The sequence below is a fragment of the Hibiscus syriacus genome, unplaced genomic scaffold (genome assembly GCF_006381635.1).
Source record: "Hibiscus syriacus cultivar Baekdansim isolate YM2019G1 unplaced genomic scaffold, ASM638163v2 tig00110472_pilon, whole genome shotgun sequence".
Classification (NCBI taxonomy): Eukaryota; Viridiplantae; Streptophyta; class Magnoliopsida; order Malvales; family Malvaceae; genus Hibiscus; species Hibiscus syriacus.
In genome coordinates, this window is record NW_024062752.1 from 2,613,832 (window position 1) to 2,640,869 (window position 27,038).

The window sequence follows — 27,038 nt, forward strand, 5'->3', positions numbered from 1 at the left end:
CAATCCATTTTTTTATAACTATCATAATCTATATACTATTCATTAAACTACTATCAGGTAAATCATTACAAACCTGTTTTAAGCATAGTTTATACCAAAATACCATTAACACTTATATACATACCAACTAGAAAATCAAAATACATCAGAAAGATGTCATTACTGATACTAAAGATATACTCCTCGATAGGTACAATGTCGAATACTCCTTACTTTGATTTTTGCTTTTTATTTACGCGTGAGAATCATCACACGCTAAGTATACACTTAGTGAGGCAATCATAGTAATAGTCAATGCAATACAACACATAAATATAAATAAATAAATAAATAACAATACTCAATGTATTATGATTTGTATTTCAGTCATGTTACCATTTATTAACATGATATAAACCCCATATAAAATTTCTTACTAATATAATTGCCATTTATTTCAAAGCTCCAAAGCTTATTCAATTGTTTATCATTTATTAACCAATAAACCATACCCCAAGTATATGCCTATGAGAACCCTAGGTACACAAGTCAAATATGCACCGAAGTGCTAATACACATAAGGTCGTGCCCACCATATGCACTAAGGGTACGTTTGGTTCACGGAATGTAAGATTACCAATGGGAATAAAAGATTATCAGGGAATAGGATTATCGGGAATGTTGTATTTTGTGTTTGATTGGTTTAGCAGGAATGTAAGATTATCGTGTTTGGTTAAAAGAATAAAAGATTATTGAAATGTATATTTGACCAAATTATCCTTATTATATATTTGTTTTTTTAACAAGTTAGAAAATATTTATATATTTTCTTTAAAAAATTTAAATTCATAAAATTTATATAATTTTTTTACAAAATTGAAAATATAAAAAGGTTTAATGAAAAGCTAAACTTTTATTTTAACCCCTGAACTTCATATAAAATTTTAATTATAGATTTTTTTTGTAAATCTAAAATAGTTTAAGGATAAATTTGTATGTTAACCTTCGTAGAATTTTTATTATTCAATGATAGAATAAGGATATTTTTGAAAGAAAAAAAAATTAAGGGCATTTTAGTCCAAAACGTCGGTAATCCAATAATACCTAAAGAAAGTGAGGTAATGACATTCCCGGTAATATATCCCAAAAAATCCACTATTGGTAATATAAGATTACCGGGAATGACATTCCCGACCAACTAAACGGGGGAATATGGATTCCATTCCCATGTGAATCTCACATTCCCTCAACCAAACACACCCTAAGTGTCATTTATATACACTATAGTACTAAATCAAATATGCAACCTGTTGTTGGACTCTATGACATACCAACTATACCATCTATATTTATTTCAATCATAACATTGTATATCAACATAATTCAAAATTGGGCAGTTCATACCTGAAATAACATTCATTATATAACATCATAAATAAACTAAAGATCAATGCATTTTATATTAACTTTTGACATATTTAAAACATGTAAAATATATGATTAATGACATAAATATCATGTTAATATAAATAAGGTAGACTAATCGCAAGTCTTCCTAATGATGTATAAAACATTCATGTATCATGTTATGTATGCATTGCACTCACCTTGACACTTTTATACAAGTCAAAATATAAGCCTCACTAAACTTTAAGCTCGATCTTTTTCCTTTCCTTTGTTGCTAGTTAGGTCCCCTTTTTTATTGATGTCTATAAATACATCAAACCTATAACACAAATAATCAAAAGCACATGGTAGAATCCATCTAACCCATGTGCATATAGTGTAGGAAAAATTCATAATATTCATTCCAATACAACATTGTAATTACAATGTTTCCTATACTTCTTTTCCACCTTTTAACTTACTTGAATTCGTCTTTAAAATCACAATTTCACCTTAAACCCTTACTTTTCTCTTTTAGTCTTTAAGGACTAATCATAAAAATTTTACATTTCAAGTCTAAATCCAATAATTTAATATCAAATTAATACTTGAAAGATAACAAATATCATAAATAAGTCACTTGAATTTTCCTATAAAATTTCCCTTAAGAAACTCATATGTCCTAATATAATCCATCACCTTCCAAGGTGTTTTCAAGATCCAAACAACAAATTTAAACATGTATTGTAATTTTATACCATAACCTTCATCAAATTCAAACTTTGAATATAATTCCCAAACTTTTCCTAAAGTGTCATTTTGGTCACTATTAGGATTCAACCATTCTTCCTAATTTCAAGCTTGAATAAACATGCTAAGATATAAAACATAATATTCTCATCACATCTAACATAAAATCAATTCAAAACATCAACCCCTTAACTTTTCATCTTTTCCAAATAGATCCCTAAAGGAATACTAATGGATTTTTCATTACTTGGAACATGAAATCAACATCATGACACGTATATCATCATTTTTCAAGCTTTAAAACCTCAAATTTCATCATCTCCTTCATCCACAATATTCATAAATTTAGGGTTATAAAGATGAACAACATGAACAAATGGTACCAAATGAAAGAGAATTCAATGGAGAACAAAATTAGATTTCATGTCTTAACCTTAAATCTAACTCAAAATACTTAAAAATCAAAATAAAAAGTTTACCTATATCTTTGTTATAACTCACGACAGCAGCAGAAATTCAAGAACACTCTTGAATATTTTTTTTATGTTTTTTAATCTTTTTTTGTATTTTATAATCTAAATGAATTTAAAATTCATTTTAGTCCAAAATGACTATTATGACCTTAAAATCTAATGATCATAATCATGTCACATTCAAATTTATCATCCAAGGGTTGAAATTAATCCATGAAGTTAGTAGTTTACAACTTTACCCTTGTAAAGTTCCAAAATTACAATCTTGTCTTTTTTAATCTAATGGCTAAGATTTAACATGGAAATCAACTTAAATCCATGTTAAATCTTATCATTTTAAAGTATGTAAAAGACATTTTCCCCTTGTTTTATCATCTAAAAAAATTTCCTGAATTTTTTATTCGATATGATTATCTAATTTTCCTCGAACTTTTACACTTTATAGCTTTTGACACAAATTCCGTACGAAAAATCTGAAACCCACGAAAACATCATTCTTGAGGGTAAACTATCCATTTACGGGACTAGGTTACATAATTTTTTTAAATTACACTTTGGTCTCTCAACTTTCTCAAGTTTTTACTTTAGCCACCAAACTTTCAATTTATTCATTTTGGTTACTAACTATATTTTTGGGGTATTACAATTCTTCCCCTTAAGAAAAATTCATCCTCGAATTTTTAGACGTACCTAGTTCAAAATAGATGCAGATATTGCTCTTTCATTGTCTGCTCTGTTTCCCAGTTTCTTCCACCTTGAGGTTCCTCCACAAAACTTTAACTAGAGGAATATTTTTTTTCCTTAACTACTTTTCTCCATGAGCTAAGATCCTTACGGGTTCTTCCTCGTATGACAAGTCCAGTTGGATTTCAATTTCTTCTAGTGTAATGATATGTGAAGGATCTGATCGATATTTTCGGAGCATTAACACATGAAACACATCATGAATCTTACTCATTTCCGGCAATAATTCTAGTTGATATGCCACTGGATAATCTCTTTTCAAAATTTCATAATGATCAGTGAATCTTGGACTAAGTTTGCAAGGTGAAACCTTTAAAAATACTTTGTCTCCAACTTTGAACTTAATATATATCCTTTTAAGATCTGAGTACGACTTTTGTCTGTCAAAGTCTGCTTTAAGATTATCTTGAATTATCTTTACATTGTCATCTACTTCTTGAACAAAATCTGGTCTAATGATTTTTCGATCCTCTAGTTCGAATCAATTTAATGGTGTTCGACATTTTCTTCCATATAATACATCGTAGGGTGCCATCTTTAAACTTGATTGGTAACTATTGTTATAGGGGAACTCAACTAATGAAAGATAATTTTCTCACGAGCCTGCAAATTCCATAATATAAGCCCTAAACATATCTTATAATATTTGGATAGTTCTTTCCGATTGTCCATCTGTTTGAGGATAGAAAGCATTACTAAAGTGTAATCGAGTTCCCAATTCTTCATGTAATGCACTCCAAAAACTTGAAGTGAACCTTGGATCTCTATCAGACATAATGGATGCAGGAACACCATGTAGTCTGACAATTTCCTTAATATATAACTATGTTAACTTATTCGAGGAGTAGTTAGTTCAAACTGGTACAAAATGTGTCGATTTAGTCAATCTATCTACAATCACCTAGATTGAATCCTTTTTACTTGGTTTTAGTTGTAAATCTTTTACAACATCCATAATAACATTTTCCCACTTCAATTGCGGAAGTGAAATTGGTTGGAGTCATCCTTATGGTACTTGATATTCCGCCTTTACTTGTTGGCAAGTTAAACATTTATTAACAAACTCAGTAATAACTCGTTTCATACCAGGCCACCAAAATTGACTTTTCAAATCTTAATACGTTTTGTTGCCTCCAGGGTGCATAGCCAAAGGACTATAATATGCTTCTGAAAGTGTTTCCTTCTTTAATTCCTTATCATTTGGAATATACACACGTCCCTTGTAATATAGGCATCCATCTGACCTTATTTCAAAGTCTTTAGATTCACCATGCTCAACTTGTTTCTTTATTTCCAAACATTTTTCATCTTTTGCTTGCAACTCCTTAATTTGACTTATCAAAGTAGGCTTAATTTCAAGTTTTGTCACTAATGCACCATCTTCCTGCAAATTTAATTGTGCATTCAAAGCTCTCAAGCCAAAGAATGTTTTTCGGCTAAGTGCTTCTGCTATCACATTATCCTTTCTCATATGATAATCGATGATTACATCATAATCCTTGATCAACTCTATCCACTATCGCTGTCTTAAATTAAACTCCTTTTGAGATAACAAGTATTTCAAACTTTTGCGATCAGTGTAAATATAACACTTTTCACCATATAAGTAGTGACGCCAAATTTTTAAAGCAAACAATATTGTAGCCAACTTCAAATCATGAGTAGGATAATTTCTTTCATGAGTTTTGAGTTGTCGAGAAGCATAAGCTATCACCTTCCCTTCTTGCATTAATACACACCCCAAACCATTATGGGATGCATCACTATATATTACAAAATCTTTTCCAGATTCTGATTGTACCAAAACAGGAGCTTCTGTTAATATCTTCTTTAGTTTGTCAAAACTTTTCTAACATTTATATGTCCAAACAAATGTCACATCCTTTATCAATTGCTTAGTAATTGGAGCAGCAATCATTGAAAAGCCTTTCACAAACCGCCGATAATAATAAGCTAATCCCATGAAACTTCTTATCTTAGAAACATTCTTAGGAGTTTTCTACCTATATGTTACATGTATATGTTATATATAATATATCCTTTAAAAAATATTTTCTAATTTTTTTAATAATTTATAAATTATTATTTTATAACTATGATATATATTCAAATTTTTTAATAATAGTTTTAGTATTTTTTTTTAATTTACATATTCAATTTTTTTAGTAATTTAATTTTTATTTTTAATATTTTATATTTAATTTTTTGAATATCTAAATATTTTTATATTTAAATTTTAAATAATTTTTATTTTTTAAAAATAATTAAACAAATCCTTGAACCTTTTTAAAAAAATCAATTTGGCCCTTGAACAAAACAAAAAAAAATCAATTGAATCCATTTTGCTATGTCAATTGTCACGTCATTAGCCACTATGAACTGTCACGTCAGCACTGTAACAGTCAACGACGGAAAACATTGGTTAAAAAGTCACATTAAATTTTTTTCTAAATTGAAAGGTCACATTGAGTGAAAAATAATATACTAATTACATTGATTTTTTTTAAATACAAAGATGTCTAATAACAGTTTATTATAGTGAAAGCGAGAAATATTTCATCCCAATCTTAAGCTACCGTATCTCTTTCCTTCCATCGTATACTTTCATTGTAATTTGGATATTTTCTATTTTTAATAAAATTAGCAGTTTCTATAAAAAAAATTAAAGATATAAGAAAATATGTATTCACAATTCTTAATTATTAAATGGGTAAAGTACACAAATGATCCCCGACTATAGTACGATGCTTTGTTGAGTCCCCTAACTATTAAAAGTTACAAAATGATCTTTCAACTATAGGATGTTGTTTTGTTGCCTCGACTATTAAAAGTTACAAAATGGTCACTCACCCGACTATTCATATGTTCCAAACTAGTCATTTTTCATTAATAAATTGATGGTCGTCTGAGTTTGACATTAACATGCTGATTGAGATATGATAGTCGTTTGAGATTCTGCGATCAGATTTTATCATATCTCAATCAACATGTTAACATCCAACTAGGATTGTCATCAATTTTTTAACTAAAAATGATTAATTTAGAACATATGAAATAGTCGAGTGATCGTTTTGTAACTTTTAATAAACAAGGGATCCGACAAAGTAACGCCCTATAGTAAAAAAAATCATTTTATAACTTTTAACAGTCGATGACTAAAAAAATCAGTACCCTGTGACCGGAGACCATTAATATACTTTACCCTTATTAAAATATAGTTTTATTAATACGGTGTAATACTCTTGTCAAAACAAGATAGAATATTACTTTATCAACATTTCATCTTGTAAATTTATTATTGGCATGTGATTTAGAATTATTGGAGATTGTATGTCTTGTGCAAATGTTTGTAAAATGATTATCTTACTAAATTATGTCCTGATCAAATTTATCTTAACTTCGACTTTTAGAAGTAATAATTTCAATCTGTTTTATGATTGAATTGGGTCTAAGATATTATATCTATCCTACCTAAACCATAGAAAAGTTCTCTCAAAATTTATTTTAATTTAAATACCATCAAATATAGAAGTTTTAGATTTAGTTTGGTTTATGTTTGAATAAATTATAGTTATTAATCTAATTGTTCATTGTAATCATCGAATATTATAGTGATAATTATTCATATGTATATTAATTAGAATTCTAATTGTACTCATAATTTTACTTGTAGATTAAAAAAACTGAGTTATACTACTAATTAAGAAAGTTGTGAATCGTTTATTAAAAAAATAATGTATGAGTGATGTTACAAAGAATCATCATAATTTATTGTTATATTACAAACTTTTGTATTGAAGCCAAGAGGGCATAATAGATGTCTTAAATCAATAGCAAAACAAAATAAAATACAAATTTACTTGAATCAGATCAGTTGGTTTTTGCAAACTCAAGAGATTTCTTGCCCTTATGTGCATTTCCAAAGAAGCTGTTCATATAATCTGCAAACACAAATTCTCTGTCACGAGCAATTCCATCTTTCTCCACCGCTTGAGGCAATGGTGCGATCTTTTGTGTTGCGTCGGGACTTACGAATATTGGTATTGATACTCGAGATTTTGTACTTGTGGTGCGTACTCTATGCTCTGCACTTTTGTACCTTCCATTACTCCATATCTGAATTGAAAGAAATTATGTATTAGAACAGAGTATACTGAATTTTCCATAAATATGAAGTTTTCTTGAAAGTTAATATTGATTTGAACCTGTAACATATCACCAACATTGATGACTAAGGCTCCGGGAATAGGAGGAATCTCTACCCATTCTCCCTTCTTTTCCATGTCAACGTCTTCAAGAACCCTCACATACAAACCACCAATCCCATCTTGTAATAATATTGTAACAGTACCCATATCGGAATGACGTCCTACACCGACTGTGAGTTCAGGATTAGGACATGTTGGGTAAAAGTTCATGTTAACCATCTTCTTTTCTATGAATGCATCGATCTTCGAGTCGTCTAGTTCCACTCCCAGACTTCCCATCAAAGCTTCAAGCAATTTCTTCACCATGTCATGTGAGGTCTTCAAATATTGAAGAGCATCATCCCTTCAAAGAGATTTCAACATTGATATTTCTATTAATTAGGTTTCAAAATGCCAAGGAAGAAGAAAAGAAAATACAGATCATATATATTTCATTACCTGCACTCCACAGGCCATTGTTGCAGAGCTTCGTCATCATTGGTGTAAGCCATGCTAATGTAGTCTTTCCATTCCAAAGCCTTCTCCTTCTCGGGCACAAAACTCGTCCCATACTTCACTAATAGGGATGGACTCATTTCCTTACGATACACAGCCTTTCTTTCTGCAGGCAAACCAAAGAAGTTATGTGCCGTCTGCTTAAGGGAGTCGAGTAATTCTACAGGAACTCCATGGTTGATAACTTGGAAGAATCCAAGAGTCTCAGCAGCTCTAACAATTTGATTCACCACTTCATCATGGTGAGGACCATCAAGCCTGGACAAATCAATGGGTGGAATCTCACATTTGGTAGCCTTGTTCTTATTAATTTGCTCATCGGGTGGCTGAATGTAAGCCTGGGGTACCTTTGAAATGCCAGAATCCACAATTCCTTTGACGCCGTTTCCATCCCGGACGACAAAATTAAAGAGGGAGCTCTCATTGTCAAAACTGGGTGCCATTTGAGGGTAAAATGTTTTAAGTAACTAAAGCTGTTGGGGAATTGCTTTGCTTTTGTATGTGCAGAAAGGGTTGTTTGATTTGAAATTTTACGGTGGATCCACCAAAAGGAAGGAGGGGGCGTTTTATAGTGCGTGATGGATGATTATAATTATTAAAATACGAATTTTGTGTTGACAGCAATGGTTTGAACTTTTCAGAAAAAGAAGGTATGGGGGCGTTCGATTATGACAAGTTTTACCTTTGAAGAAATTTAGGGAATTATGAATTCAAGGCCAGTTGCCACAATCTCCATTTCTGACCAAAAAAATTAAACAAAATGTCAATTAACGAAAAAATAATTAATCTTTCTAGTAAAAAGACCAGAGGAAATAGAACCAAGGGAAAAATCTCAACACGACCAGAGTAATGATTTTCCCAATGAATCACAATCCTTAGTTCTACGAAACAAAGAAAGAAATTGCTACACTTTTGTAAATGGCAAATCCTTCAACGACAAGGTTCAATTCAAGCCCCTGGCCATCAAAGGAGAAACAGAACATGACTCGGTAACGCATCAAAATCTAGAAATATGTGTACAGGATATTTCAAAACTATAAACTAAATTTTCAATTATGGTAAATTAAAACTTTTAAATATGTGGTGCCTTTGAGGGGAAGGCTGGTGCAGGAGTGGTAGTGTGAAATAGCCATCTTTTCATCCTTTGGAGGGTTCTCTTCAGCAATAGCGGCCTTAAAAGATAATAATTTTCACAAATGAATTGGTTATTGCGCTTCAGCAATAATTAGTTTCCAATTGTGATGTTTTGCTTAATTTTTCAGTCAGAATTGGAGATTGTGGCAACTTCCTTGAATTTATAAATTCCTAAGTTTCTTCAAAAGTAAAATAATTGTCCTGACGAAAAGTTCAAATCCGTTGGCATCATAAGTCAAGAAGAAAAACATTTTTTATTAGTAGATGGTCATCCATTCATGCGCTATAAATAGCCCCCCACCCTCTTCTTTTGTCGATCCACAACACAATTTCATATCAAACAACCCTTTCTGCACATACAAAAGCAAAGCAATACCCGACAGCTTACTTAAACACATTACACCCGAGTGGCACCCAGTTTTGATAATGAGACCTCCCTTTTTAACTTTGTCGTCCGAGATGGAAACGGCGTCAAAGGAATTGTGGACTCTGGCATTTCAAAAGTGCCTCAGGCTTACATTCAACCATCCACCGAGCAAATTGATAAGAACAATGCCCCCAAATGTGACATTCCACCCATTGATTTGTCCAGGCTTGATGGTCCCGACCATGATGAAGTGGTGAATCAAATTGTTAGAGCTGCTGAGACTCTTGGATTCTTCCAAGTTATCAACCATGGAGTTCCTATAGAATTACTGGACTCCCTTAAGCAGACGGCCCATAACTTCTTTGGCTTGCCTGCAGAAAGGAAGGCTGTGTATCGTAAGGAAGTGAGTCCATCCCCATTAGTGAAGTATGGGACGAGTTTTGTGCCCGAGAAGGAGAAAGCTTTGGAATGGAAAGACTACATTAGCATGGCTTATACCAATGATGACGAAGCTCTGCAACAATGGCCTGTAGAGTGCAGGTACTGAAATATATAGGATCTGTATTTTCTTTTCTTTCTACCTTGGCATTTTGAATAGAGATTCATATAACTACTGAAATTCTCTGTGTAGAGATGATGCCCTACAATATTTGAAGACGTCACATGAGATGGTGAGGAAATTGCTTGAAGCTTTGATGGGAAGTCTGGGAGTGGAACTAGATGACTCATTCATCGGAAAGAAGATGGTTAACATGAACTTTTATCCAACATGTCCTAATCCTGAACTCACAGTCGGTGTGGGACGTCATTCCGATATGGGTACTCTTACAATCTTATTACAAGATGGGATTGGTGGTTTGTATGTGAGAGTTCCTGAAAATGTAGACATGGAAAAGAAGGGAGAATGGGTAGAGATTCCTCCTATTCTCGGAGCCTTGGTCATCAATGTTGGTGATATGTTACAGGTTCGAATTAATATTAACTTTCAAAACCGCTTTATATTTATGTAAACTTCATTTGTAGTGTACACTCTGATCTAATTTATCTGTATTCAGATATGGAGCAATGGAAGATACAAAAGTGCAGAGCATAGAGTGCGCGCCACAAGCACAAAATCTCGAGTGTCAATACCAATATTCGTGAGTCCTGAAGCAACACAAAAGATTGCACCATTGCCTCAAGTGGTGGAGAAAGATGGAGTGGCTCGTTACACAGAATTCGTGTTTTCAGATTATATGAACAACTTTTTTGGGAATGCACATGACGGCAAGAAATCGCTCGAGTTTGCTAAAATCAACTGATCTGCTTCAAGAAAAAGACGTGCGCTACTTTATTATTTCAGCTATTGATTTTTGGACAAGAAAAATGCTCTTATGTGACAATAAATTAAAAGATGTTTTACCGTCTTTCTATAGTTTCTTTTTAATGAAATGTTGTAATGTAATGTATTTGTGATTCACATTTTTATTATTGTATCAATATATTTCAATTCAATCCCTCGTATAGTTTTAAATATAGAATATTTGTTAATTATTTCCAAATCTTTTAAAGAAAGTTTCAGTATAATTGTGGTTAATATATTCAAATAACTATATTAGAATCAATCAAATAATATATGATTTGACTAATAATAAAAATATTCAAAGTTAGATTAGAATAAAAATCCACAAATACACCATGATAAAATTGTAATAATATCAAACGTGATAAAATCCACAAAGTATAATTATTATTTAAATACACCATAATTATATTAGAGAAAATAACCTCAGTGACCAAAAATGCCTTATAATATACGATTTTAACCAACTTTTTTTGGATTTGCCAAAATGACCAACTAAATCGCAATGCAATCGATAATTCGCAACGCGATCTCCGGTATCGCAAATCAGTTTCCAGATTCGCAACGCGATTCTGACTATTGCATTGTGATTTTCCAAATTCGCGTTGCGATTTTCCGACTATCGCAATGCGAATATGTAAATCGCAATGCGAATATGACTATCGCAACGCGATTCTGACTGTCGCAACACTGAATTTCAAATTCGCAACAGGTTTTAGTTTCGCAACACAAATGTTTTGGGTATATAACTACGCAGCAGAAGCAACTCATAACCTAAATCCCTAAATCGCAACTCATTCCATCTCTATCTATCACTCTCTCCGGCGATATCCGTTCTTATATCCAACGACATCCTTCCCCATCCGACAACAGGTTTTAGTTTCGCAGCTCGTTTGTTTAGTAAATTAATTTACAATAATGAAATCATCTAATGTTGATCATGTTTGGATAGATTTGTGTTTTGGAGGGTCATGGGAGAATGTTCATGGTGTTTTACAATATATGCCTTTACCCATGAATCTTCAACTAAAACTGTCATTAAAAAAGTTAACTTATGAAACTCTAATGTTACGTGTTGCAAATAAATTGAATTTAGAGCCCTTAAGTGGATTTAGGCTATCTTATCATAGAAAAGGTAAAGTTTATTTGTTAACCGACAATGAAGATGTTGAACGATTCATTGCTTACATTAGTGTTTCGCAAGATGATGTTACATTGTATGTTGTTGAACCTAGAAGTAGTGAAGTTGGGTCAGTAGCGGGTAGTAATCAACTAAGTTTTTCAACCCCAGTTTATGGTGCTCAAAATTTAATGATTCCACCACAATTTCATCACCAAGCAAATTTTGTTTCACCACATTTCTAATACCAAACACAATCTCAAAACCCACAACCTTTCCCTAATCCAAATCCCAATCAACTTTCAGCACCAAATTCCAGTTTTCGTATTAACCAGTTAGACGATGATGAGACAACAGAAAAAATTGTGAGTACTAGTCGGTATTCGAAATTTGATATTGGTCAATACCCGGACTTTGATCTTGGTCAATACTCGGATTTTGATGATGTTTCAGAAGAAGAAATAGACCCTGCGTGTAATGATTTTGATATTGATCAATACCCGAATTTTGATGATGAAACAGCCACTGCCGAGGAAGATGTTGTTGATGATAATGAGGAGGAAGTTACGAATGTGAATGAACATGTTGAACATTCATTCTGTAATTCATATAACCCTGAAGAAAAAAAAGAAGAAAAAGAAATCCCCGAAGAAAAATCCCCGAAGAAAATGCCACGGGAGTATAACTGGAATATGCCAGAATTACTTCAGATACTGGAAGAAGAGTTGGTAAAAATAGCAGTTGATTGTTACACAAAAATTATTCGTATCAAGAAAGATGATTGTTTTGATACAAATGAAGACTTGAAGATAGCTTTGTATACGAAATGTGTGGAAGATGGCTATCAACTAAAAGTTAACAAATCAAGCAAAGATCGTTTCGAAACAAGGTGTATGATTGACAAAAATTGTACGTGGCGTATGATTGCAAAGAGGATAAAAGATTGCGAAATGTTTCAAGTTAGGACTTTTATTGATAAACATACATGTTCAAGAACCCAAGTTTTTCCTCACCATAGACAGGCAAACAAAAAGTTGTTAGGTGGCTTTCTAGCTGAGTTAATGTTTTTGAATAGCAGGGTATATCGGGGACATGAAATTATGACTGACATGAATGCTCGGTTCAAGATTAGTATCTCATATTCTCAAGCTTGGAGAGCCAAATGTTATGCCTTGGAATTGTTGAGGGGGTCGCCAGAAGCATCGTTTGCCCAACTGCCGGCTTATTGTCACAATTTAAAGCTGAAAAATCATGGGTCGGTAACTCATATCAAAACAGATAGAGATGGACGCTTTGAGTTACTGTTTATCGCCATTGGTGCTGCGGTTAGTAAATCAATATAATTTTGTTGACTCATTTTTGTTAGTTACATACATTTCACATTTAAATGATTATATTTCTTGTGTATATGATTTTGTAGATTCGTTCGTTTATTACTTGCATGCGCCCAATTATTATAGTTGACGGAGCACATTTAAAAGGTCGATACCTTGGAGTAAACTTATTAGAAGTAGCCATGGATGCTAACAATGGAATACTGCTAATAGCTTACGGGGTTGGCAAATCTGAAACCTCTGATTCATGGACATGGTTTATGGGGCATCTTAGGGATTGTATAGGTCCTATTAGCAAGCTGACAATCATATCCGATAGAGCAAACTCAATTGACAACGCTGTTAGAAGGTGTTTTCCAGATGCTTTTCATGGACTTTGTGGTGTTCATTTATATAGAAATCTAAAATCAAGGTATGCTGGTATAAAAAATCACAAATGGACTTACTGGAATGCTGTAAAAGCTTATCGGGAAGTGGATTTTAATAAGCATATAAATTGTTTAAGATGTGTTTTGCCTCAGTGTGCTCAAACACTAGAAGATGTCGGGTTTGAAAGATGGTCAAGAGTACATCAACTTGGAGCAAGATATGGTTTCATGATGTCTAATAGTGCAGAATCAATCAACGCTCTAAGTCGTCATTCCCGGAAATTACCCATTACTATGTTAATGGAGTTTTTTCAAGCCTCTATTCAACAGTGGTACTACAAGAAAAGAAACCATGCAGGTATTATTTCTTTAAATTCGTAACTTATCATATATTTTACTAAGTATTATTTATTTAAATTTATAGGAACATTGGAACATCGTGTTACACCATGGACTGAAAAAAAGATAACAAAATGTGTTATGAAGTCAACGTCATGGAGAGTTGAACCATGTTCAAACACTTTGTTTGAAGTACTGGATAATAACTTAAATGGGCTTGTCGATCTAAATGCAAAGACGTGTAGTTGTATGAAATGACAAACATCTGGTTATCCATGTGGGCATGTTATAAAAGTTGCTCTTCATCTAAACCAATATGATTCAAGTGCATACGCTATGGATTGCTACACTACATAAGTATATCGACAGACTTATGCCGAGATTATCTACCCTATTCCACATCCTTCTAAGTGTGACATACCAGATGACTTACAAACAGTTTTGCCACCAGCCATGGACAGAAGGCTACATGGCCGACCAAAAAGTCACGATCGTATACCGTCTAAGGGTGAAGAGAAGAAGAGATCGACATATAGTCGGTGCAAGGAAAGTGGTCATACAAGGTTGACATATGGATCACCAGTGCCATCACAATCATCTTTTCCTCTACCAAAATATGGATCCTCATCAAAATCCAAAGCTCATATGGTGTCAAGAAAGAGGCAATCAAAATTGCAATCAAAATCAAAATCCCAATCACAACCGGCTTCACCTTTTGGGACTATTAACTTAGGTGATTTTTAAATGCAAACGTTGTATTATGTGTAAACTTTTAAAATTTTCAGTTAGGCATGTATTAGTAACTTGAGTTTGAACATTGCTATGATCTGTTCAGTTGTTATCACTTATTACACATTTATTTGAATATCGCAACGCGAATTTGACTATTATGTGTATTTTATGTGTAAACTTTTAACATTTTCAGTTAGGCATGTATTAGTAACTTGATTTTGAACATTGTTATGATATGTTCAGTTGTTATCACTTATTACACATTCATTTGAATATCGCAACGCGAATTTGACTATCGCAACGCGAATTTGATTATCGCAACTCAAAAATCGCAACGCGAATTTGACTATCGCAACACGAATATGACTATCACAACGCAAAAATCGCAACGCGAATTTGTCTATCGCAACGCGAATTTGACTATCGCAACGGCTATTTGACTATCGCAACGAGAAAATCGCAACACGAATTTGACTATCACAACGCGAATTTGAGTATCGCAACGCGAATTTGATTATCGCAACGGATATTTAACTATCGCAACGAGAAAATCACAAAGTGTATTAGACTATCGCAACGCGAATTGACTTTCGCGTTGCGATTTTGTCTTTCGCATTGCGATTTTGAGTTTAGCGTTGCGAAAGTGTACCTCCAACAAGTCTTTTGCCTTCAATATGATGCAGATTGAAATCAACAAATCAACTTTTACATTTCAATCAATTAAACAAGCACAAATAAGAATTATTTACACATCAATATTAAACAAATCAACTTTTACAAATCAGTTTTTATAAATCAATTAAACAAGCAAAAAATGATAATAATTCTTATTTTCCTCATCAATTAATTAAACAAATCAGACTTTTAAGAATCAATTAAACAATCAAAAAAAATGTACCCCAGACAGTTGTTTATGCACCCATACATCAATTTCACGCAGCTCACTTCAGGATTAACCTGCAGAAACCTAACATTTTCTCAAATAACACTTTCAACACATCTAAAACCAACAAACAACAAATTATTATTGAATTATAGGTACTTAACAACACTTGCATTTGACTTACAAATTGTTTATGGACACTTTCATAACGCGGATGCAGGTAGGCAGCGTCTCGAATATATTGCTCTAGCCATAAAATGCCGAAACCACAAGCCTACTGCACCTCTATCTCTATCGGTGGGAGGTAGAAACTGTGTACTTCCTGTCGTCAAACTCTCCAAGCACATGCATACGAGAAGACCACAATCCCCTCTGGCTTCCGGCGTTTATTGTGGCGCGGTCTCGTCTCTGATAACTGTAACATTGAACTTCTTTGGCTTCTTGTTTTCAGAATAAGTCCAATAATTAATCACATCCAAGAATTTAGCCAAATGAGAGCTCCATCCCTTAATAATATCTCTCAAATCAGACAATGATATGTAATTTATCATGCTGTCATATACTATTGTCTTCAGGAAATGGAGCTGAAGCTCGACGAGAAGCCAATGAGTACGTTCCAAAACAGGGATAAATACCTGCAATCATAAGTAATAATTCAAATTGTGCACTAATTTATTAACACCTTTAAAATATTTAAAAATAAATAAATACTAATCTTATCGACCTCCCACCATGCAGGATAAAGTTTAGCTTGTCCATTAGCCAACACATATGATTCCTGTCGTTGATTCTTCAAGTGAACTACGTGAAAAGACGTCGGCATAATTATATATTGCGTATTTTTTTCTTCAAAACCCTTACTATTAGAAGAAGTGACACCCATGCATCAATATGCTGTTTTACAAAAAAAGACATATATTAGTGAATTACATAAATTTTAAAAAAAAATTAATCAAAATGAAATATAAGAAGAAATATAAGACTTACCCCCCATCGAAATAGCCATTGTCTTCAACCCCTAATAACACACCCCACCAAGACCGTTCAATCAACAAATGCATATCATCGTTGAGTTTATATATGTCAGCGTAACACTCTTGGCTCCGCTCATGTAGATAAAAATCAACTACGGTCTTAGCCCAAAGGGTATTATCCAGAATTGTTTCCGGTAGTTGTTTCCTCTCCACTTCATCTGCCGGAATGGTACTGGCCGGTAACTTATATGAAAGCCAACAGTCATCCATCATGTCCGGCACGTGAAGGGGTTTCTTAATAATTCGATATATTATGCCGTGTGAATCGGGCTCTAGAATGCTGGGAGGGACCTCTTCAACGATAACAGTGGCCTCTTGAACGGTGGGAGGGGACTCTTAAGGGATGATAGGGGCCTCTTGAACGATAGGGGAGGCCTCTTGAACGATGACAGATGAGTCAGGCTTTTTCTTACGGATTCTTTGCACTATTGGGGTGAACGGAGACTTAATGGCACGTGCACGCCGTCTGATGCGTGAACTCCGTCTTGCAAGAAAAACCCGACGTAGAGTATCCACCTTAGCGAGCCGCTAAAAATAAATTAATACATAAATCAGTAAATAAACAGACATGATATTAAACAGTGAAAACAAAGACAAATATATTTCAAACTTGCACGGTATTCACCCAAGTCATTATTCTATCATTGTTCACAAAATACATCAGATAACATTCCAGAAGTAATCACTTATATAAACATTTAAAAGGGAAACATATAGGTTTAGTGCAGGTTCAATGACAACATAAAGAGTAGTAGTTTATTCTTGAAACTTAAATTTTCAACACTGTGAAGTTAGTATTTGTCTTTGTATTTTGGTTGAAGTAATGCAATTCATTCAAGTTTAAATTTGCAGAAGAAGAATAGAATCTGAAACTTAAAATCGCAACACGAATGACTATCGCAACGCGAAAATGACTATCGCAACGCGAATTTGACTATCGCAATGAGAGAATCGCAATGCGATTTTCATTTCGCATTGCGATTCTTTCGTTGCGATAGTCAAATTCGCGTTGCGATAGTCATTTTCGCGTTGCGATAGTCATTTTTGCATTGCGATAGTAAACTATTCTTCTTCTGCAAATTGAAACTTGAATGGATTGCATTACTTCAACCAAAAGACAACCAAAAACAAATACTAACTTCACATGGTTAAAGAATAAACAGTTTAGCAGTATTGGCAGCAACCGAATGAATTTACTAAGCAATCTAAGTGAAATGGTACATCTAAGTGAAATGGTTAATCTAAGTGAAATTACGAGTAAATTTATCATCAAGTTAAATATGAAAAATATTAAACTTACCTCGTTGCGTAGAGTATGAACCTCATTCTACAACGATGCTACCATCTCACGTAGAGCGGCTACCTCACCACGTAAAGTAGACACCTCAACACGCCATGCATCATTGTCATCGCGTAAAGTACCGACCTCCTTACGCAAGGCATTGACCGCATCACATAACTCCCCTAACTCATCCCGTGGAGGTGGAGGTGGAGAACAGTGAGATAAACATCGTGGCATCTTTGTCGGTCGCCTATCATGAGGTGATGGTGGAGAAGAGGCTCAATGATGTGACAGAATAGGTGATGGCTCTCATTGTGGAGGTGTATAGTCGGGTCGATCAGGTGATGGCTCTCGAAGTGGAGGTTGCTCATCATCCGTGCCATCAAAAAAACGCTTACTAGCTTGCCACCAATCAGTGGCAAGCTCAGCTTCCATGGGTGTCAGCCTCTGTAATGGAGTATTGGACTCCTAACAATATAAAAGCTCAAACAAAGTTAAACGTGTACTAGTAATAACTTGTTTATAAACATATGGTAGTATTTGTGTTAACTTACATTATTTATTTTCGTATACGGTAGTAAATCTTCCCATTGCTGCAAGGTTCGTTTCCTCTTCCAGGAAATAGCCCTAGGAATATCATTAGAAGTTTTTAATGCATATGTCTGTATGGCGGGAAAGGCCTCAAATATCCAAATCTACAAACAATATAATAACAAATATTAGTAATTGTTAAATAATAATTAATTATAATTTTGGAAACATTATATAAGAATTCTTACCTTAAAGGCCCAGATAAAGCCTGACAAAGTGTATTTGGAACCATCGCCACGCAAACTTTTTCGATCATCAAAGGCAGACGACAACTTATTCCATGTAGCTTTCCATAGATACGAACCCCACGGAAACAGGTTCCATGCATTTAGGTCCTCTACCAATTTAATTATATCATTAGGAATAGGTTGTCTGGCCTCTCTGCCTAAAAAGCTGGCATGCAAAAGTATTAGAAGGCATACTCGGACAACATCGACGTCATCCATCCGAGTAAAACCATCTTTCTTATTCAATAATCTCGTCAAGTCTTCCACGTGTAAATTCGGCTTCTCCATTGACAGCTCAGGAAAAACCCGAGATAAACATGATAGGCGGGTAATATGTCTAGTGTACCGACCTACATCATCGTGTCCGAAGCGTAGACCGATGATTAAGCAAAACTCCTTCCACCCAAAACACGTATACGCCGGTGGAAAATCAAACCATATCTCTTCATCACGACGTTGTATAGTCTCTGGTAGATCGCTAGTCATGGTTTGAAGAAACAAATGGGTCAACATAGCATCTCCACCCAGATGTTGTACTTTTAGCCATGGCCCGAAGCAAGTATCCTCAAATATTTTTCTTTGTGCAGGTGAAAGCTTTGACGCAATTGTTTTGGCCATGCTTAATTTATTTCTTAAGGTCAATTGAGCCGAATAAAAGTTCTACAAAAACAATAAACATATCAAGTTAGATATACCAAAAACTACACTGTGAAGATATACCAAGAACAATAAACATAAAGAGTAGTAGTTTATTCTTCAAACTTAAATTTGCAACACTGTGAATTTAGTATTTGTCTTTATTTTTTTGTTGAAGTAATGCAATTCATTCAAGTTTCAATTTGCAGAAAAAGAATAGTTTCTGAAACTTAAAATCGCAACACGAAAATGAAAATCGCAACACGAAAATGACTATCGCAACGCGAATTTGACTATCGCAACGCGAAATGAAAATCGCAACGCGAAACTAAAATCGCATTGCGATTCTGTCGTTGCGATTTTCATTTCGTGTTGCGATTCTCGGTTTTAAATACTAAAATTGAAACTTGAATGGATTGCATTACTTCAACCAAAAGACAAAACAAAGATAAATACTAAATTCACAGGGTTTAAAGACTAAACAGTTTAGCAGTATTGGCAGCAATCGAATGAATTTAATAAGCAATCTAAATGAAATGGTTAATCTATTATTGAAATTACCAGTAAACTTATCATCAATTTCAATATGAAAAACCTAATAATAATGCAAAAATTTCAAAATAAAAATAATTAAAAAAACTAACCCTCAGTGGTTGATTTGGTTGATTTTCCATTTCTGACCGTGAATGATTGTAAGGGTGGCTCTGAGATATGGAGATAGACGGATTTCGTCGGAGATGGGGACTGATTTCGTCGGAGATGGGGACGGATGTCGCCTTAGAGAGTGAGAGATGGAGATGGGACTGAGTTGTTATTTAGGGGTTTAGGTTATGAGTTACGATTACGGGATATACTGTGGATGGTTCAGTGTTCTGATATATTAATATTCGTGTTTGAAATTTGAAAAAAAATACGCGTTACGATAATAATGGCACTTTGAAAATCGCATTGCGATAGTCAGTATCGCGTTGCGACAGTCAAAATCGCGTTGCGATAGTTAGAATCTCGTTGCGATAGTCAGAATCGCGTTGTGATAGTCATACTCGCATTGCGATTTACATATTCGCATTGCGATAGTCGGAAAATCGCAACGCGAATTTGGAAAATCGCAATGCGATAGTCAGAATCGCGTTGCGAATCTGGAAACTGATTTGCGATACCGGAGATCGCGTTGCGAATTATCGATCGCATTGCGATTTAGTTGGTCATTTTGGCAAATCCAAAAAAAGTTGGTTAAAATCGTATATTATAAGGCATTTTTGGTCACTGAGGTTATTTTCTCATTATTATTATATATTAATCGCATTAAAATCTAATTACTATATAGTTTTTCAAATAAACGAGTTTATGTGTTGGGGCAGCTACTATCCTACCTCCCCTACCCCTAACGGAATAGGTCAGCTAATTTTTTTAAGGTAAAGTATAGTAATGGCCACTGAACATTTCTGAAGCTTGTATTTAGGTCTCTCAACTTTTAAAACTTACAATACAGTCCCCCAACATTTAATCCATTTGCAATATGGTCCCCGCACCTATGAAAATTAGGGTAAATTATATAAATGGTCACTGAACTTTTCAGGCACTTGATTTTAGGTCCCCTAACTTTTAAAACTTACAAAACATTCCTCAATTTCATTCTAAACCCCAAATTCCAAAGTAATTCAATTTCATTCTAAATCCTAAATTCCAAAATAATTCAATTACATTCTAAAACCCAAATTCTAAAATATTTCAATTTAAGGAGGAATATACTAGATTATCTTTAAGAACGTGATAGCGTTTTGATTTTTTTACTTTTGTGAAGAAAAAAATTACACTCCCTCCTCGTAAATGTAAATTTAGTCACCTTCAATAATTTAAATATAAAAAATGATTATGGAAGAAATTATTTTTCCCGAAGTTTCGGTATCTTACAGTGAAAGTGTTTGAGGAAGTCAAAATGGCTCTTAGAAATATGGGGAGGGACAAAGCTGTCGGTCCAGATCAAATTCCTATCACGGTGTGGTTGGCCCTAGGAGAAGAGGGAGTTAAGTGGTTGACCAACATCTTTAATATTATTTTAGAGACTGCCAAGATGCCAGAGGAGTGGAGAGAGTCTACGGTGATACCAATCTTTAAGAATAAAGGAGATCCCCAACGTTGTGGCAACTACAGAGGTATTAAACTACTCAGTCATACCATGAAGCTATGGGAAAGGGTAATAGAGGCTAGGTTGAGACATGTTACTAGGGTTTCGGAAAACCAATTTGGCTTTATGTCAGGCAGGTCTACTACGGAGGTGATTCATCTACTTCGAAGGCTTATGGAGAAATATAGGGAAAAATATAGAGATCTTCACATGGCGTTCATTGATCTTGAGAAGGCGTATGATAGCGTTCCCCGCGACACGATCTGGAAGACCTTGGAAACTAGACGGATCCCAACTGCTTATATCCGGGCGATTCGTGATATGTATTGTAGATCTACTACATACGTCAGGACTATAGTTGGCGACACTGACGCATTCCCGGTGGAAATCGGACTCCACCAAGGGTCGGCTCTTAGCCCTTACATCTTCACCTTAATTATGGACGACATCTATTGTGCGATACCAGACGGTGTTCCATGGTGTATGTTTTTTGCTGACGATATTGTCCTAGTTGCTGAAACAAAAACTGAGCTGAATAGTAGACTGGCTACCCGGAAGACTGCTTTGGAAGAAAAAGGTTAAGGATCAATATTGAAAAGACAGAGTATTTATGTTCAAACTTCAGTGGGAACCAAAACGATGAAGATGTAGAAGTATGCATAGAAGGACATGTTCTCCCCTCAAATGATTGTTTTAAGTACCTAGGGTCTATGATACATAAGGATGGGGTGTAGATGATGACGTTACACACCGTATAAAGGCGGGATGGCTAAAGTGGAGGGCAGCTACTGGAGTTTTGTGTGACAGGATGGTGCCTAAAAAACTTAAGGAAAAATTTTATAGAATGGCAATAAGACCAGCGCTGTTGTATGGATCAGAATGTTGGACAATCAAGAAGGGTCACGTAAGGAGGATGGAGGCCGCAGAAATGAGAATGCTTCGATGGGCATGTGGTAAGACTCTATGGGACATGACACCAAACTCTGCTATTAGGATGTCCTTGGGGGTGGTGCATGTATCCGAAAAATTGAGAGAGGGAAGACTACGGTGGTTTGGGCATGTCCTTAGGCGACAACCGTCGGATACGGTCATGAGGGTAGAGTCGATTAGAGTCGACGGTGCCAGAAGGAGAGGACGACCAAGGCGGAAGTGGGAAGATTGCTTAAGATCTGATTTGAAGGATTTAGCCCTTACCGAGGACATGACCTCTGATAGGAAATTATGGAGACTTAAGACCAAGGTAGTCGATTAGTGCGGGTCACATCCATAGGGTGTAGCATTTCTGTCTTCTTTTAAATGTCTTTATAGTAATTCTCATGATTTCTACTTTTTATACGTTTCTGTCATTGGAATTAATGAAGGCTTAGAACTAGGGTAGCGAATTAATGTTGTTATCGTTCACTTCTGTGTATCATTCTCTTCATGTTTCCTCTCTTTAATTTTAGTCTGGTCTTACGTTTCTGTCTATATGCTGAGATTATTATGCAGGGATTTATTAGCAAGGATTACTTCCCATTATATGACGCACATATGAAGATTGTATATGAAGACTGTTCAAATATGTATTTACTTATTTATTTATACATGCATCGCATTTTATCTTTATTTTTAATTTTCTGACTGCCGGAGGTCTTCCACGGAAGCTGCTCTTAACCATGCGTTGGGGGCAGTCTACTACTCTACCTCCCCTTACCCCATTGCATATGGGAATAGGGTTTTGTTGTTGTTGTTGTTGTATTATGGAAGAAATTGAATTAAAAAACACAATCTCTCAATGAAAAAATTAAGAATCAAAATCCTCAATTGACATCCTTATAATTTTTATTTATTTCAATTATAATTTAGTTTTTTAATAGTTTGATGTGATTATAAGATAGTATTTATTCAATTTTTTTAATTTATTAATAATATAGATATACCCTACAAACACAATTGTTTGAATTTAAAACTTTTAAAGAAAATAACATTTTTTACCTATGAAATCACTTAACGAGTTATAATATAATTTTGTTAAGTGTTTTAAAAAATTAAAAAATAGATCGTGCTAGAACTAAAAGAATACGTGACCATGAAATAGAAAGTTTACGTACATTACGAAAATATGGCACAAACCCCATATCTTTTGAGTTGATTGTTATCATCAACTTAGGGTATATTATATTAAATTATTGATTTTTTTATTTTATTTTTGAAGTAGTCAACTTCAGTGTTTATTTTTTATTGTGTTTTTTATGATTTTATTAAATAATTTTTCTACATAAAATATTCGATGTAATAAGTAAATAAATATTTAATTATCATGGTAGTATTTATATTTTAATTATAATAGAAATAACATAAAAATAAAATATATTTATACATCATTACTATAATTAACATAACTCATATATAAAATTTTGACTCTGCTATTTATGTAGTCTTAATATTTATATGAAAATATAAAATATATTAACACGTATGATTAGATATAAAAACATACACAAATAATCAGAAATATATTTATTTTTAAATAAATGAATTATTATCATATATTCTTACTATTGAAAAATTTTCATGTCTTTAAATTAATATTAAAAAAATATCATTTGTTTTTAAATATAAAAAGTAAATTAATTAATAATTTAGTGACATTGGCGTCGTTTATAAAAAAAGACAGAAATTGAAGTATTTTATAATTTGGGTTTTAGAATGTAATTGAATTATTTTGGAATTTAGGGTTTAGAATGAAATTGAGGAATGTTTTGTAAGTTAAAAGTTGGGGGACCTAAATTTAAGTACCTAAAAAATTCAGTGATCATTTATATAATTTACTTTAATTTTTATAGGTGCGGGACCATATTATAAACGGATTAAATGTTGAGGAACTGTATTACAAGTTTTAAAAGTTAAGGGACCTAAATGCAAATTTCAGAATATTTTTTTTTATTAAGTTGCGTAGAGGAGATGAAGCGTCAGGGGAGTCAATGGCGACCGGAACGCAGAAGGAGAATGGAGCGTTGGGAGAGAACAGCACATCGCCGGGGAGTCGTCAGAGATTTTCGTCGCATGGGCTACGCAGTTTTTGTGGACAACGTTAGCAAAAGAATTCAACGTTCAGACTTGAGAAAGGTTTTTCAGGCTTATGGAGTGGTTATTGACGTGTTTATAGCACACAATAATGCGAGGAGACTCAACAATAAGTTAACTTTCGCATTTGTGAGATATAGGAACAAGGATGAGGCACTGAACGTTGCAGCGAAAGGAGATGGCGGGCTGATAGATGGGTTTCACATTAGAGTTTATGAGGAGTCAGAAAACCGAAAAAGCCCCAGACCAAACCCTAAGGCGGAAAAAGTCAAAGTTTGGATCAAGCGCTCGTCAATGAAAGATTCCAGGTCGTTTAAGGAAGCTTTGATTGGAGATATTAACCCTAAAGGAAAGGAATGCAACAACACGGATTCCCTTCTAAAAGAAGTCTCTGTGAAGATAGTGGAGTCGATCCCGGAGCTTTCGATTGACCAAGAGATGCAGAAAGCAAATGAGATATGCCTTTTGAAAGGAGAGTTAGAATGGAGAAAAAGGTGCTTGGTTGGGGTGATTAAAAGCATGTACAATCCAGATATAGTGCAAGAGGCCCTGAGATCGGATGGACTCGAAGTTAAAGTTGCTTCTTGGCAAGGGCTGCTGGTTGTTCTCCAATACTCGAATCACGCAGATTTAGCATAGAGCTGGAGCAGAAGAAGAGAGTTTCTGAATATATGGTTCTTATTTTACATGGTGCTCCTCTATCATATAGTACTATTGTAGATGGATTCTTATTTTGTAAGTAGATACATCATTTAATTTTTCTTGTTTGGTACTGTGATACCTGTACTTTTTTGATGTACCATTATACAGAGACCGCCGGTACATTCTCCGTTAAGTTTTGCATGGTGCATCACTTTATTTTCTTTTAAGAGGAATGGCCTTCTATTTCTATTATAACTTTGTACAAAAGTTGCAAATGACATTAAATAGTCTTCTAATCATGTGGCATAGAGTCCCATGATTATCAGTATGACAATTTGTGTAGATTTTCTGGTACTGGCTTTTCTGTTTTTATGTCGTAACATATTGTTGTTTCTGAACGATAGGCTCTGAAGATCAACTATCAAGTTCTGGTAGCTGCCTTATGTCCATAAACATCTATCCAATAAAATCATGCGCAGGTTTCAGTGTGAAAAATTGGCCTCTCAGCAATACTGGTAACCTGTCGTTATCTCTATGGTTAGGACATTGGCTTCTTTAGCAGTTCATGGTTAAACCAATACGATATTTTTATTTTCCTTCTGTCCATATAGCCAAAAGCTCAAGCTGAATTTTTTATAATGAAGTTGATGGTTTTTTATGTTTGTATGTTATAGTTTCTCATTTCAAAAATTTTGTTATTACCCATTGTGATAACACTATCTTTATACTGTCCAAGACGTGTGATAAAAACATTACATCCTTATGATCATGTACCATCATAATGTTAACACAAATTTCTACATTGTCGTGATAATGGTTATTCAGCTTTTTGGTTCGTTGTTGCTCTTTGTGCATGCATGCATGGGTGATCTTTGCTTGCTGATTCCTCTATGATGTAGAACTAAGAGGTCTGTTCACTATTCCCTGTCAATGCAGGTCTGCAATATGACCGAAATGGCTTCTTAAAAGGTTGAGTGGCGAAATTCTCACACAAAAGAAGGTTAATAGTCTCTCTGCTTAGAAGAATCCTGTACCTCTGAATGCTGTTGTTTTTGTAGATTTATATTTTTTATCCTAATTATTGGTTAATACTTCATTTTTTGTGCAATGAAAAATAGGGTGACTGGCATGCTTCTTAGTGGATATTCTTCTTAGATAGTTTGAAATACAGGGTAATTCTATTTGTTAATTCTTTGATAAGCTTGCTGAAAACTATTGAATAACCTCTGTTTGAGCAGCATTTTATGACTTGCTTAAAAAGCCCGTCTTCCAACAGCTTTAGTATGGACCTGTGTTAACATGAAAGTATTCCGTGCATTATGGTCATTCCTTAGGGAATATATGTTATTAGAAAACACGAAATAGTTATAGAGATTAGAATTGAAGAGTCTGAAAGAAAAAGGAGTAAAGGCTTCCATTGTTTTGTTAGTAGGAAACTTTAGGAACTGGGAAGGATATGTTTCCAAAAATTGTACGTGACCGAACAATGTTATTAGGTAATCTGACAGACTGAAAGAGGGGGGGGGGACACTCATTTATTTAACAATCTCTTTGGTCCGGTTTTCTTGTCATTGCTTTCTTACTCTTTTCTTTAATGACTAATGGATACTCTATTTTATGATTACTGCATTTCGTCGACCTGGAATGTATTGATGAATGAGATTCCATACTTTGAAAATGCATGGCTTTGAACAACTTAATATAGATAATGAGCCTGGTACTAAACCTGTGTTACTTGAACACGGGAATGAGTATTGGATACGAGCGTGTTTCCAAAC

At 34.1% G+C, this 27,038-nt stretch overlaps 1 protein-coding gene and 1 pseudogene across 1 annotated transcript; one reads left to right on the top strand and one right to left on the bottom strand.

Annotated features, from left to right (window-relative positions):
* LOC120127778 overlaps window positions 1-10,843 on the top strand; it is a 31,425-nt pseudogene extending 20,582 nt beyond the window's left edge.
* Window positions 7,149-8,478, bottom strand: LOC120127655 (scopoletin 8-hydroxylase-like). The gene is made up of 3 exons (XM_039145517.1): window positions 7,979-8,478; window positions 7,538-7,883; window positions 7,149-7,448 (listed from the first exon to the last, which is right to left on the bottom strand). Exons 1-3 carry the CDS (start codon window positions 8,476-8,478, stop codon window positions 7,203-7,205), a joined length of 1,092 nt encoding a protein of 363 aa, XP_039001448.1. The 3' UTR covers window positions 7,149-7,202.
* Window positions 10,844-27,038: the final 16,195 nt, after the last annotated feature.

Bases quoted from the DNA above. Each gene is read 5' to 3' on its own strand.
- LOC120127655 (XM_039145517.1), bottom strand. From the start codon at position 8,478: ATGGCACCCAGTTTTGACAATGAGAGCTCCCTCTTTAATTTTGTCGTC. The intron at 7,884-7,978 runs GTAATGAAATAT...ATCTCTTTGAAG, and splicing joins CAATGGCCTGTGGAGTGCAG to GGATGATGCTCTTCAATATT. The intron at 7,449-7,537 runs GTTCAAATCAAT...CTTTCAATTCAG, and splicing joins ATGTTGGTGATATGTTACAG to ATATGGAGTAATGGAAGGTA.